The sequence below is a fragment of the Hippopotamus amphibius genome, chromosome 6, assembly GCF_030028045.1.
Source record: "Hippopotamus amphibius kiboko isolate mHipAmp2 chromosome 6, mHipAmp2.hap2, whole genome shotgun sequence".
Classification (NCBI taxonomy): Eukaryota; Metazoa; Chordata; class Mammalia; order Artiodactyla; family Hippopotamidae; genus Hippopotamus; species Hippopotamus amphibius.
This window is the reverse complement of record NC_080191.1, coordinates 8,917,933-8,932,568: the sequence shown is the minus strand read 5'-3', so window position 1 is coordinate 8,932,568 and position 14,636 is coordinate 8,917,933. Positions and strand designations below refer to the sequence as shown.

Here is a 14,636-nt window from a genome sequence, read left to right as displayed (position 1 = left end):
CTTAGTTGTGGCATGCAGGCTTTTTAGTTGCAGCGTGTGGGCTTCTTAGTTGCGGCATGCGGACTCTTAGTTGTGTCACGTGAACTCTTAGTTGCAGCATGCGTGCAGGATCTAGTTCCCTGACCAGGGATTGAACCTGGGCCCCCTGCATTGGGAGTGCAGAGTCTTACCCACTGGACCACCAGGAAAGTCCCCAGATGCCCCTTTCTTTTCCCAAGATCCATGTATCCCTCTAGGGTGAGGGGGTGCAGGGCACTGTAGTAACTCCATCCTCACTGCCCACCACCAGGCACTGCCATGGTCTCCAAAGCCTTCCTCTGGACCTGCCCGGGATCTGGTTCAGGTAGGGCTCACACAGCCCCAGGCCTCTCCCTGGAGCACAGTCAGCACACCACATCCTGGTCCAGTAGGAAAAGGGGGGGCCCATTATTGTTGCCACCTGAGAACGTGCTCCTGCTGTGGTCACCAAGAGCCATTTGTGTCAACCGTACACTGTCACTATGTGTGTATATGTTTGCAAATTTGAGGGGAGGGAGATGCTGTTTTAGGCTCTTTCATTTGTGGAATCCCCTGGACTGGGCATTCTCTCATGTTTAACTAAAACAAAGAAAAGCTGTTTTGTATCATCTGAATGATAAAATGTAAGCCACTTGACTTTGTCATAAAGACAGATGAAAACCTCTACCCCTGTGACTGTGTCACACTGACTGGCTTTTTACCAGCTTGCCCATGTGCAGATTCAGCCAAACAAATCTGGCCACGGGCAGAGTTGTTCAATTACACCAGCTTTCAGAACTGGTAACTCTAGCTCATGAGGCAATTTTGAAAAGCAACTTTGTTCAGTTGAAAAAATAAATAAACAACTTGTGGCTGTACCAGTAGAATAATATCTGTAAGCCATAGACAACACGGCAAGACATAAAGATAAAGGCAGGACTTCCTCTTCTTTATGACTTCCAACCCAAAAATCTCAGTAGTTTTTATCTCTTATTGTAAAACTTTGTGCTTTCCACCTGGCACAGTGCTAGAAGTCATCCCTCTTTCCCTAAAGCAGCCCTGTTGGAGGCCATTGAATGAGTAGCAAAGCGTCTGAAGCTGGACCCTGAAGGTTGTGTAGGATTTGGGAAGCTGTCACCAAGGGAAAGGATAAGGTGTGTTTGGGGGCTGCTGAAGAGGTGCGTCTGTCCAGAGCAGAGAGTTCTGTGGGGGGAGGCGTGGGAGGTGAGATTCAGAGGCTACGGTCATGGGCCTCGAACACCAGGCTGCGGAGTGTGGACCTGGAGTAACATGGAGCAATTGGAGGTCAGTGCATGGGGAGGAGGAGATGAGATCAGACTGGCAGAAAGATGAATGTGCACAAGGTATTAAACTGATAAAGACGGGAGGAGAGTGTGGCACTGGTGCGGACAGATTGGAGGGTTAAGACCTCACACATGGCAGCCCCAATTAAGAGGCGCCGCTGCAGTTATTAGATTTTAGACTGATTATAATGGAGCTAAAGGAGCGAGATCAGGGAATGGGCATGAAAGAAAAAAAAGCTCCTCCACGGCATAGGAGCCAATGATGCTTAGAGGAAAAAATACCGAAATGTTGAGATTTTTGAAAGTTTTCTTTGCATGGTTCCTTACATACAGGTATATGTGTTCACATACATGTATATGTATGACTGCACAGCTGACATCAAGAGACATTGATTTCCTAAGTGTTTGTGCAATGGCTGCTCTGGGCCAGGCATGTTCTGGGTGGTGAATAGGCAGTGGAGGGCAAGAGAGCTGCCAGTAGGGGCTACTTTTTGATGATCCCCACATCCAGATAATAGTATTCTGATGCCCTATTCTTCTACAAAACCCTGGTACTTCCACACATTCACCTTTGCCTGAAAAGGTTGAGAGGTCGATCACTGGTCCTCAGAGGGGCCAGCACCACTTTCCACCAAGTGGAAGTATTGATACTCCCAGTCTGGCGAAACTGGAGACAGGAGTTGGCAAAATCATTAGCATAGAGAAGGTAAATCTGTGCATGACCTCTAAATTGCAGAATGCTAGACTTTCAGGAGAACTCCTTGAAACTTGGAAAGAGAGAAATACAGACCAGCTGAAAGGCTAGGCCTCCTAGATTCCAGCAGTAAATTGCATCGCCTAAGGAGGTGACACAGATGAAATAGGGGTTTATCAATATTAACCTTGGTGGATTATCAGGAGGTGTTAGGGTTCATTTCTGACTTGTAAGGGCCAACAGTTGGGAAAGGATAAGACAGGAACTGAGGAAAATTCCTAGAGTCACCTCCATCAGGAAGTCTGTTGTGGTTTCCATTTTAGCCCCTGTCTGGGTCAGGAAAAGAGTCTTCTGTATGCGTCATAGTTACAAACAAGCCCCCGTTCCCTTGGTGTCTCATTTGTCCTCTTGTGTCTTGAGGACACTATGTACAAAGCTGCTTACTGTAACTGAAGAAAATCTCAAGGTACTTACATTTACAGTTAAGTAATTTGTACATATACAACTATTAACCCAGATTGACTTAAACTAACATTGTAATTTTAATGGATTCCTTTGTATTTCTAGCCTTTTCTTCTTTACAGCCTGACCCACTTGATTTTGAGTTCAATCCTTAGAGAAATATATTCTTTCCCTGCTTCAGATTTCACATTTTTGAAGTTAGAACTGTCCAGCATCCCCCAGATAACATGGTTTCTTTCCTTCCTCTTATACCTGGTTTCTCTTCTCTGACCTCTAAACCTGCAAGCTTCTCCCCAGAGGGTCCTTCAAATCCTAATCTGTCCCCCTTCTTGCTCAGTACACCCCCATTGTCCTATTCTTGCTTCCTCTAAGTGGAGGTTTCTCGGGAAGGTCAGTTCTCCCACCCTTGGCAGTCCCTGCTCCTCCGCTTTGGCTCTAGAGTATGGGAAAAGGAAAGTGAATTAAACAGAGATTTGACCCTGGGCGGCTCAGAAAATGATAATATTATTATCAGGAATTAAAGTTCTGTAAGGGAACTGATTTGGTGAGAGGAGGGAGGGAAATGATGTAATGAGCCTTCATGCGAAACTTTAAGGTGCCAGCAGAATAGCCAAGTGAGACTGTCTAGTAGGCAGCTGGTGAGAAGAACCCATGCTTAGCAGAGAAGGTAAAGCCAGAAAAGCCGACTTAGGGCCATCTGCATGGAGCTGACAGTTGAAGTCAAGGAAGACGATGACATGACTCAAGGGCAGAGTGGTGAGAGAGCTGGGGGCTGGAGGAGGGCTGAGGACAGATTCCATAAGATGGCCAGCTTTGTGGAATAGGGAGAGAAAAGGGAAGAGACCAGAAAATTCAGAAAGGACAGTTTGGAAGAGAGTAGAGATTTTAAGAGCAAGGACTGGGCAGCTTTGGCAAATGCTGCGGCAAACCCACGGGGGAAGGGGAATCCTGCTACTGTGTGTGGAGCAGTTTGAGTGGGCAGGTGGGGTCAGTCATGTTGCAAGGGGTCTGTCCACACTCTCTTTAAATCTTACATGATTTCTTTATCTCTACGCTTGTAAGCTAAGAGACGTTTTGACATAGTTGATTTTTTGTTTTTTAATTTCTAAGCCCTAAACTCCCCCCTTCAGCTGATGCGCGTTCACTCCTGTATCGTGTATTCCACATCCCCAGCACGAGGTACCGCCGTCTTCCAGAGCCCTGATGGTCCCCCGGGCTTTGTGCCCAGTGGGGACAGGGCTCACTGCTGCCTCGTGGACGAGTGATGAAAGCACAGGCTTGAGCCAGCGGTTCAGGCTCTAACACTCTGTGAACCTCACCCTCCTCATCTCCCAAGGACTGGCCATGCCTAGGGTAAACGGTAGTCGGGAGAGTTAAACAAGAACTATTAAAGCACCTAGAACAGGACATGGCACATAGGTGGCCCTCAGCATAAATTTATTAAACAAAATGAGATCAGAATCACCAAAACTTGAAGCTTCAAAGAGCAATTATTTCTGATGAGAAAAAGTTAATCACAACAATTACGATGACAGAGTCAAAGGTGGATTTCGTCTTTGTGTATTTTTTTTCTTTTTGATTTTTTCTTTTTGATTTCTATTTTGAAAACATCTGAATGATAAACCACTACAAATTAGAACTTATAATGAAGAAAATTAAACAGAAATTTTTATCTAAAGTGACAACAGAGTGAAAAATCAAGCAAATAGAACAAAAGTCTTTTCTTTTTTTAACTTCTCATAAGATTCACGTGAACTTCAAAAGAACAAGTTGAGCAAAAAACACAATCTTTGTTTTTTTACAACATATAACTCCCACAGAAGAGTTAAAAAAACATATTTTGTTAAAGGTAGCATTCTAAATATTTTAAGATTGACACTTTTTTTTAATTGCTCCATGTAGCTGAGAATTTAAAAAAAAAAAGAGGGCTTTGTTGAACTTTTTTTTTGGCAAGATGGAATTGAAGGAACTTTGTATTTTTTTGTGTGTGGCTTTCTTTTTTTATCTTTTAAACTAAGTATAGGTTCACAAGATGTTGCAAACATAGTAGAGAGGTTCTATATACCCAATCACCCTGCTTCTCCCAATGATGACATCTTACATAACTATAGGACATTATTAAAAGCAGGAAACTGATATGGGTACAGTACAATTAACTGTTTTACTTATTTGCGTATTGTTTTTGAGATTAGGTGAAACTCTTTTATGTCACAGTCTTTAGTTTGCTTATTAGACTTGCTAATTTCTTAATGATGGATTTGTTAGTGGGAAAGGAAGCTATTTCTACTTAGGAGATTTCCTTCCTATAAAGAAATACCCAGTAGTGTAACTGACCACTCACTCATCCAACTGGCATGAGAGAGAGTGGGCAGTCAGAGCCTGCTCTTCCCTTTCCTGGGAAAGGGCTACATATGGGCAACTCATGTTCAACGTTGATTATCCACAGATGGGAAATCTGAAGATTTGGGGAGAGTCAGAGGTCCCAAACATGTAATTCCTTGGGCTTTGAATTAGAAATAAGAGAGAGGGACTTCCTAGGTGGCGCAATGGTTAAGAATCCACCTGCCAATGCAGGGGACACGGGTTGGAGCCCTGTTCCAGGAAGATCCCACATGCCACGGAGCAACTAAGCCTGTGAGCCACAACTATTGAGCCTGTGTGCCACAACTACTGAAGCACATGCGCCTAGAGCCCATGCTCCACAACAAGAAAAGCCACCACAGTGAGGAGCCCTCGCACCACAATGGAGAATAGCCCCCGCTCACCGCAACTAGAGAAAGCCCTGTGCAGCATCAAAGACCCAATACAGCCAATACATACATACATACATTTAAAAAAAAGAGAAAGAAATAGGAGAGAGACTAAGGCAGATGGGGAGGAAAGTTGAAAGATGTAGTTGATAGCTGAGGTGGGTGCGCTTTCTAATCCTGACCCCCTGAATCAGATTTCCCCACCCAGTCACAGGCCATGTCTGCCCCAGGAGGAGTAGAGGAGAACACCTGTGCTCACCAAGCAGGCAGTGGGAGTGGAACATGACCAGGAGATTATGGTAAGGGATGTCTCATTACAAGGAAGAGCATCAGGTGTGGGAGATAAGTATTCCTTTGCCACCTGCTTCTGGGGAGAGCCATTTGCTTTTCAGTTGCTGTCATATCCACTCAGTCTTGTCTCTTCATTGTAGACATATTAGTTGTGGCAGTAAAGAAGTGTCACTAACTTTAACATGTAATTCTGAAACTCAGGGTAATTACTCTGTAGTTATTAAAGTATTATCTTTTTCAGATTCATTTTCCTTATTTTATGGCTGCAGCATTCTATATACTTTAGATGACATTCAAATTTTGACTGTACTGACACGTATAATAGCCACAGCTGAAAGAATCAGCTACCTACTCATTTTACCAAGGTAGCTGACATAGTGGCAGCAAGTGGAAAAACAATAGTAAACATAGGCAAATGTTAAATAGAGTCTCAAAGTAGGGCACTGGGGTTTGAGGAGGGCAGAACCATTTCCTGCTGAAGCAGGACATTCGTGGTAGGAATGTGCCAAATAGGCTCCACAGCCAGACAACAAAGCGTTACTGAGGATTGTGAATTAATATTACTTTCACATGCACGTGTCTTTTTTTTTTACTTTATTATTTTTTTATTTTTTATTTTTTATTATTTTTTTTGGGGTACACCAAGTTCAATCCACATGCACGTATCTTAACTCCAATAAAATGCTTAGGAATTTTGGGGACTAGTGGTTTCATGTATATAGTGGCATCTTATAATTGGTTTCCTTTGTCTCAGCCAGAACTGTACTAATCATATATGAGAGAACATGAAACTGCTTGGGTTACCACATGGGCTCTGGTTTTGGCATATATGTGGTCTCAGTTGGGCACAAATCCAGAAAATGAATATGCTTTCATTAATAGAGGGAGATGGTTTTGCTGAGGTTGGAAAATGGTGTGGCTTTGGTCTTAAATCATTTGACGCTGTTTGTGGTCTCTGGCGGCTGTGTTTATTCTTTCACATCATCAGCGGGAAGTGAACCATTTTGCAGTTGGCAGTTACGTTGAGATAAAGCTCTAGGGATCTTGGTTATGGATATTCCAGATGACTGAGCAGTAAAATGAATGCTTTTAGGAGACAGTACAGTGGAGCAGGGCAGACAGCAGATGAGGAGTCGGCAGAGCCCCAGATGCCCACCTACTGGGAGCTGGTGGACTTTCTGAGCTTCAGTTTCCTCATCTGAAAAGTGGGGCTCAGAATACCTTTCCTGTCTACAACTTAGGGAGCAAATGAGATCAAGCTCATGAGATAACTTTATAAAAATAAAGTAGCCGCTCAAAATTTTTTTTCATGATAGCATTCAATGTATAAAAATAACATGAATCTTAATGCTGATGTTGGTGGAGGAAGCATAGTAACTCCCAGGCTGTTAGTAGTACAATTCTCGATTTCATTCTGTTCCAAAGTTTTCTTCGAAAGCTGTTTTTTTTGGAATTGGGGAAATATTTCTCCGAGGAACAACGTCACGATTGACGATTGACGGTGAAGTTCCTGGGCTAGCCAGAGAGCCTGGTCCATTTCTGATGCGCCTACGCGGGAATTCTGTGGTGGGCTGGGGGCTGCAAGCCCCTCTGATCCGGGCCACCTCTGACGATGGCTGAATGCCTCCTAGGGCAGATCTGGTGAGTTCCCTGGGGCCTGTGGACTCTGAGGAGGGGAGGGAGAAGTCATCCCCTCGGGAAACACGCAGTGTGTGGAGACTCAGGTGGGCAGACCAGCTCTCCCCACCGTGCGTCCACCCCAGGGCAGGAGAGAATGCCGGGCACGGGACCACAGCTGCTGGGCCTGCGGGGTCGTTCTTTACTTCAGTGATGTAAATCAGGGAGGCCTCATATTTTAAGCCAAAGATTTCATGTGTTTGCTAAGATTTTTTAAATAATTAATCATTGGAAACAATTTGAAATTGATAATGAAGTACCTGAATTGATTTTTTCAAGTGCTAAATCTTTTGAATTCTAATTTTGCTTTACTAAAATGCTGTTTGAGCCCTTATAAATTATCTAATCACTTCTTGACATAATTTTTCCCTTTAAAATGGGTCTCCCAATGTTGACTGCACGGTGAAAGCTTTGGAGCCCAACTAATTTGATGTGAGATAGGACAGCTTTGCCAACCTCACCAGGTGTTTTACCTGGAGATGCGGATTGAGAGTGGGGCCCAATCTTGTGATCAAGGAATTTGAGGAAACCCAGAGAGATAAAGCTGCCTCAGGAAAGGTGGGCGCCACAAAGTGGTAGAGTGTGGCTCATTTTCCAGCAGTGGACTAGCAACCAGAACCACACCGGGATGTTTCTTCCCTGATATATACCAAGCATTTAGGTCTCCTTTTGTCCCAGACATCATCTCACAACTGCTGATAAGCAAGGACACTTACGTTTTTATCAGTCCTTTTTTGTGGATTACCAGTTCCATATTCTTCTCCTTTTTCTTCTTCCCACTGGTTGCCTTCTGACTTAGTATATCTGTCCCAAGGGGTTGCACATTAAGAGATGGGAAAAAGGAGAATTGAAACTCTTGTTTTTCAGTTTGCTATTTCTTGGTGAGATGACAGCTAAGATGTTGGGAATTGTTCCAGTAGGTCCTTTAGAAGCCAAACAAGCATCTACGTATGCATCTAACTTTTATTTTTTTATCATAAAGTATATGAGATGGCTTAAAAGAGGATATACAATAAAATAGACGAGTACATAACTCAGTGGAATTAGGAACAATATAAACTAGAATAGAAAGTTAAGAAAGAAACAGATACATTTCTGCAAGTGCGAAGCTCGGACTTCGGTGAACTGCTTTGGGGGCCAGGCCCAGTGGGTGGGCTTTCCTGGGCAGGGGGAAGAGAAAGACTCAGCTGCAGAGCACACAGCTCATTAACAACTTCCGCAGATATATCTCTGTTAAAAGTTGGAGCAAGCTTGAGAGTTAAGTGGGTTGACTTGGAATTTGCCTTTACTGTTACCACAGTATTTAGCTAGACTCTCCTCCACTGATCTCTTTATATTTTTCCCAGAAAAAGCCACTTATCTGTACTCAGGATTCAGCCCCAGCCCCACCCGCAGCGACATTGTTGGCTCACAGCCAGCCTCTCAAAATGGGGAGCCTGCATTTCTGCATCTGCCTGTGACCTCCTCCTGATCCTCCTCCCTGGGGGTTCAAGCTCTGGTTTACCACCAGGCCTCTGCTAATCCCAGCACTTTCTTGCCAGAGACTTCTTAAAGGGAAAAGCCTCCTCCGTCTCCCGTCTCCCTTGTCCTTTCATTTCCTTCCTCCTCCTCCTTTCCTTCTTTCCCCTCCTCATCCCCTCTTGCTTACCTTCTCCTTTTGTGTATCATCCAGGCAGGTTTTTATGGGCATGTTTATTGTCTGCTGGGTGGAAAGAGGAATAAGAAATTGTTTGGACCCTAGAGGAGCTCACAGTGCGAGAGAAAGTGCCTGAAACTAGTGGTTAGGAGTCTATGATGGGTGTGGAACAAGCATGAACAGGAAGGCCTGTTCACCTGAGAACAGAAGAGAAGCAGTCAACCACTGAAAAGCCTGAACAGAAGAGAAGTGAGCCTGAGCTGGGTCCAGAAACCCGAGGAGGAGATGAGCAGGTTGGAGAAGGAGCGGCAGAGTGTGATGGAGGAGGCCATTCTGGGCAGAGGCAGTGGTCCATTCAAAGGCTGGGAATTGTGAAAGGACGAGGAGGTTGTGTGTGGTGCAGAGTCTGAAAGAGGGGCTTTGTGCAGGGAGAGGGAGGAAGGGAGGTGAAGGAGCTGAGCTTGGGGGGTGAACCATGCTTTAGAGCGTGAAGAGCCTTTAGGATATGGACTTTACCCAATAGGCTACCAGAAGTCAGAGGAAGTCTTTGAAGAGGGAAGGTTGGGTGTGGAGATGCTCCCTCTGGAAGCAGGGAGACGAACCCAGCAGTGGAGAGAGTGGAAGGAGCCCATTCAGGGAGCTGCGGAGTTTGGGAAAGACATGAAGTGGGCTTAAACAGAACCGGCAAGCCTAGAGAGGGAAAGAAGAGGTGGGACAGGTGACCCACCACGTGTTGAAAGGGAAGCAGGGAGGAGAATTAGGAACCTAGGAAGGAGCTGCTCTCATAAATGAGATGAATAGGGAATATGCTAGTCCCCGTCCAGGAAGTCCGTTTTTCTTTCATTGATTATTTTCTTATTCCTCCCCTCCTTCTAAATCATCTTCAGGTCTGTCTACCTCAGAGATATTGTCTGATTCATCCATGGTTTTCTGAATCCCAACCTTTCTATTTATACCAGTGTTTCCTTTGTCAGTATTCATCCATTCATCCATTCCATCAGCAAATGTTCATTGAGGCCCCACTGTGTGCCAGGCACTAGATTTGGGCCTGGGGGGCACAGTGGTAAAAAGACAAAGCATATACCCTCACTGAAGCTTATAAATAGACAATAAAACGTGATATTAAAAACCTAACATAAAGTAGTTTGTGGGGGAGGTGTGTGGTATGAGATGAAGTTTGAGGGGTTGGCAAGAGTCAGACCATACCAGGCCTTGCAGACCAAGGTCGGGAAATGGAATCATATTCTAGGAGCAATGGGCAAAAAGCCAGTGGGGCTTAGGGTGACAGAAAGCAGAAAGGCAGGATTCTGGAATCTGTCTGAGGTTTTGGGACTTGAGCCACTGGGTTGATGGTAGTGTCATGTATTGAGGCATCGCTATGTATTTTTCAAGTGCACAGTGTATGTTTCATGTATGTTATTCTACAAGCATCACAACCCACAAATTTGGAAACATTCAACTCACTCAACTCCCTGCACTCCACACAATGTAATATAGGCAGTAGACAGGGATTTAAGATCAGGTGATGTGTCACATAAATGTGTGCTTCCACTCTTGATTTGGGCCATTTATAAAAGTTATGTATTCAGGGCAAAAGAACCATGAGCTGTCTTAACTTTTTCTAATGAGGTGAAGAAAAGGATGAAAGGGAGGGAAACAAAGCAAAACAAAACCAAAAACTGAAGTTGAAACAAGAAAATATAAGCTCTGAAGAAAAGTCTGGTCCCTTCTGCTGACAGCGCCCCCTGCCAGAGGTTGAGTATGGGGAGCGGGAAGATGACAACAGGTTGAGGTGCCCAGTCTGTGAAGCCTTGGGGACCAGGAGGTGTTTGTGTGCACAGTGGGTGGAATGAGTGTTCCACAATCTGCCACAGTCTCTATCTGTCTGGTTCAGGCCAGGATTCACATGAGCATCTGTGCTCTTTGGTGTCGGAGTCGGGAAGCCTGTGAGTCATCCTTTGGATTGACATAAACCAGCAGTGCTCCAGTGTCTGGGCTGACTCTGAAGAAGGAGAACAGGTAGAGCCTGGGTCAGATGATGAGAATTTTCCATTTTATGGCAGTGATGGCTTTTGGAATGCCTAGAATGGTTTGTTAGCCTTCCTTAGCTTAAGAGACTACATTGTAGATCTGTGGTCAAGTGGAATGCTAGAATAGTTTGTTTCCTCTCCAGTGTTTTGGATACTGAATCTTTCAGGGAAGAATTTACTAAGTTGCTACATAATTGAATGGACTGCAGAAGACTTGCACACATTTATTTGAAGCATTGATTTTATTTTCTCTGCTTTAGAAGGTAGTCGGTTACATTTTAACAAAATCTTTTTGTTGCCGTTGTTACAAAGGAAAATGAATCAAAGATACATGTCATCTTAATTGTTTTTAAAGTTTATTACTTATGGCTATAATGATATTTTATATTTACATAATGCTCTACGATGTAAAAACACAGTGTTGCATTTTTCCACCTGATTTACACAACCCTGGCTGGTGAGCTGGGGTCCTAACCCCCTTTTCACAGATGAGGAAATGGGGAAGTTGAGGAATGTGTGGGGGCCTCAGTCACACATTTAGGAAGAGATTTGGGACTTGAATCTCCATCATTTGACTCTAAGGCCAGCGATCTCCCTTCTTCTGCATTTTTGGGTGTGAAGACCCACAACAAGGGCGGGGATGGGACCCATGATTGTTGAGCTCCTGTTAGTTAAACAGCACTGACAATGCCACTCACACATCTCATCTCATTGAATCCTAACAATTCCAGGGCAATGGTCACCATCCCCTTTATTGATGAGAAGAGTGTGCTCTGGGAGGTTAACGAACCAGCCTCAGCTGGTGAGTGGTAGGGCTGGGATTTGACCAGGCCGTCCAACTCCCAAGCTGACTCTCTTAACCAGGAGCCTGCCTGTAGTATCTCACAAGGAAAGATCACCCTGCATATTTAAAATTATTAGATGACAGCAACTTTCATTTTATGGATTTATTAAATTGTTCTCCATTTTCAGACAAGGGTTAAAGTACATAGCTTTTCCGAACATTTTTTTTTTTTACAAAATAAGACAAATTTGCAAGACATCAATTCTTCCCTCTTAGAAGAGAATAAGACTAACATTCTTAAATACTCTTTGGCTGCAGCATTATTATTATTTGATGGTATTTATACGAATATGGAACAAGGAATTTCTGTGGAACTCGTGGCATGCCACAGGGCCCACTGATCATCTTATGACTTCTGCTAAATCCAGATGGTGACTTGCTGAACCCTGGGCTTTTGGTGTACTAATTGCTTCTTAACACAAATATTTCATTTATTACTTTTGAACCAAAGGAGGCTTTCTTTGTATTCATTTCTTGGTCTTTGTCTCGTGCTACTTGTGCATAGGCCCATGTTCTCTGGTGGAAGATGCATAACGGGGCCTTGGTTTAGCTCCTGATGTAACAAAACTTATGGCATGAATTGTGCTGTGGTGGTTAGTATTGCCGTATTTTCTAATTAAAAAAAAAATTGGCACTAACATGCTTTCTTTCCATAGATGACTGCTACGCTAAGAAACTTGGTTGACTCACCACTAGCAAGAAGTAAATTGCTAAGCATCAGTGCCCTTCCCCAGCTCTGTGTGGTGATGGGACAGTACATAGGTGATAAGGATGTCTGCACCAATATTGCCAGAATATTCAGGTAAGTCGACTAGGAAAACAAAGTAGCCTTACAAAAATGCTAATGTTTAGATTTAGGGGGTTATCTTCAATATTTGTGTGTGTGACTGGCAAGGAATTCTGTTTTTGCTTTTTATGTCTAGCGGCCCAAGTTTTTAAAAAATGATTAAAACCAATGACTTCATTTCTTTTGTATGTCTAATGTGATTCTAAACTCATTGATTTTAAGTTACTGTAACTAAAGTTGTGAGTTATCCTAGTGTTTTGACAAAACGAACAAACAAAACTTCCTCTCAGCTTATTGGAGATAAAGAGCAGTAACCCTTCTGATGGGCTTGGAAACAATGCTTAAGGGTTTTAACGGAAAAAGGAGGCCATTGCTTAGAAAGTCTGATTCGACTTAATTTGTAATCAAAGGTTATTTTATTTCAGTTGTTTGCCTGAACTTGGGTGCACACGTTCACTAGTCATGTTTATACTTACTTTACTCCAGAAGCGACGATCGCCTAAATCCAGGTTGCCTCAAAGCAGGAGGTGGCAAAATTTCAGAACTGTCTTTACCTTATGCATTTATATATCTTTCCTCACTGCTCTTTGCCAGTGTTTTTACATAATGATCCTTCTCAAGAGACACAGGCCTTTCTTGAACTGTAATATTGTAGTTGTTTAATGAAATACAAAATTTCCTGAAGACTGAATTGGTAATTGACCACAATATGAGGATGTGAGTCCAGCTTTGATCTTTTAGCACTCTGCTTTGCTATCTGAGTACTTAATTCTGGGGACTTAATTGGTCCTATTTTGAACCACTATAAAATCATAAAGAGTTTATTTTTGTGTATGGTGGCATGTAGAGATCCAATTTAACTTTTTGTTCCCGTGTGGAGAGACAGTTTTCCCAGCACATGTTATTGAATACACCATCCTTTTTTCACTGCTTTTGAATGCCTAGTCAGTAGAACACGAGATTCCATATGCTTGCAGGTCTGTTTCTGGGCTTTCTGTTTGGTCCATCCTTAGACCAGTACCACATTGTTTTTACTATTATGGATTTAAGTCTTGTTATAAGATAAGGTGAATTCCTTCATTTCTTTTCTCCTTTAAGATCCAAATTCTCATTTTCTCTTCCTCATGAATTGGAGAATCAGCTAAAGTCCATGATAGGAAGTTTGGATTTTTTTCGTGAAAGTACACCGAGTATGTAGAGTAACTGGGATGGAAGTGGGGAGAATTGACATCTTTATGATATCGAGTCTTCCATCCATAAACATTTGTGATGTCTTCTTCTTTTAATAAAATTTTATAATTTTCTCCAAAAAGATTTTGTACATCTTTTGTTAGATGTATTCCTTCATGGCTCTTGCTGCAATTATGAATGCAGTCTTTTAAAAAAACAATTCTAATGAGTGTTGCTACTGTATATGAATAGTATTGATGTTTGCTTATTAATCTTGTATCCAGGACATCATGATTAACATTAGGTCTAAGTGTTAATCTATAGAGTCTCTTTGATTTTCTATGCAAATTTATGCAAATAAGCATGATTTTGTTTTTTTTCCCCATTATTAAACAGCTCTTTGCCCCATACCTATTTTTTTCTTAGGTGCATGGCTTAGGATGTCCAATACAAAGTTGTAAGAGTGTTGGGCCTGCTGACTTTCTCCTCAGTTTAAAGGAAATATTTTTGTGATTTTCCCAGTTGAAATTAATGTTTGTTGAAGGTTTTTGTAGATACCCTTTAACAGTTAAGAAATAATTTTCTCTCATTAATGGATTTTGTTTCCTTGAATGCTTGCCCTGAATATATTTTGATTACGTGGATTTTCTTTGTTTAATTCATTAATATAGTAGATTACATTAACATATTTTCTCATGTTAAACCATTATATATTGCTCGGTTTGCTTAACTAATATTTTGTTTAGGAGTTTGCATCTATGGTTATGAGTTAGATTGACCTGTACGTTTCCTTTCTCATATTGTCCTTGTCTGGTTTTAGTGTCAAGTTTATACCAGCCTCATAAAATGAGCTGGGATATATTCCAACACTTTCTCTCTTCTAGAAGAATTTCTGAAAATTAAACTTACCTGTTTCTTGAAGAGTTTGTAGAACTTGCTTGAAAGCTGTTTTAGCCTGGTGTGTGTGTGTGTGTGTGTGTGTGTGCATATCATT

The 14,636-nt window shown here is 42.6% G+C and overlaps 1 protein-coding gene and 1 non-coding gene across 2 annotated transcripts in view; one reads left to right on the top strand and one right to left on the bottom strand.

The window, feature by feature from the left end:
• The window catches only part of ARMC2 (armadillo repeat containing 2), a 98,809-nt gene that overhangs the window by 47,593 nt on the left and 36,580 nt on the right, over positions 1–14,636 (top strand). The window contains exon 12 of the mRNA XM_057740087.1: positions 12,342–12,487. Within this exon, the coding sequence (XP_057596070.1) occupies positions 12,342–12,487 (146 nt within the window). The remainder of the gene's footprint in view (positions 1–12,341; positions 12,488–14,636) is intronic.
• On the bottom strand, positions 116–188 carry TRNAG-CCC (transfer RNA glycine (anticodon CCC)). The gene has a single exon. It is a non-coding gene; the product is annotated as a tRNA-Gly (tRNA).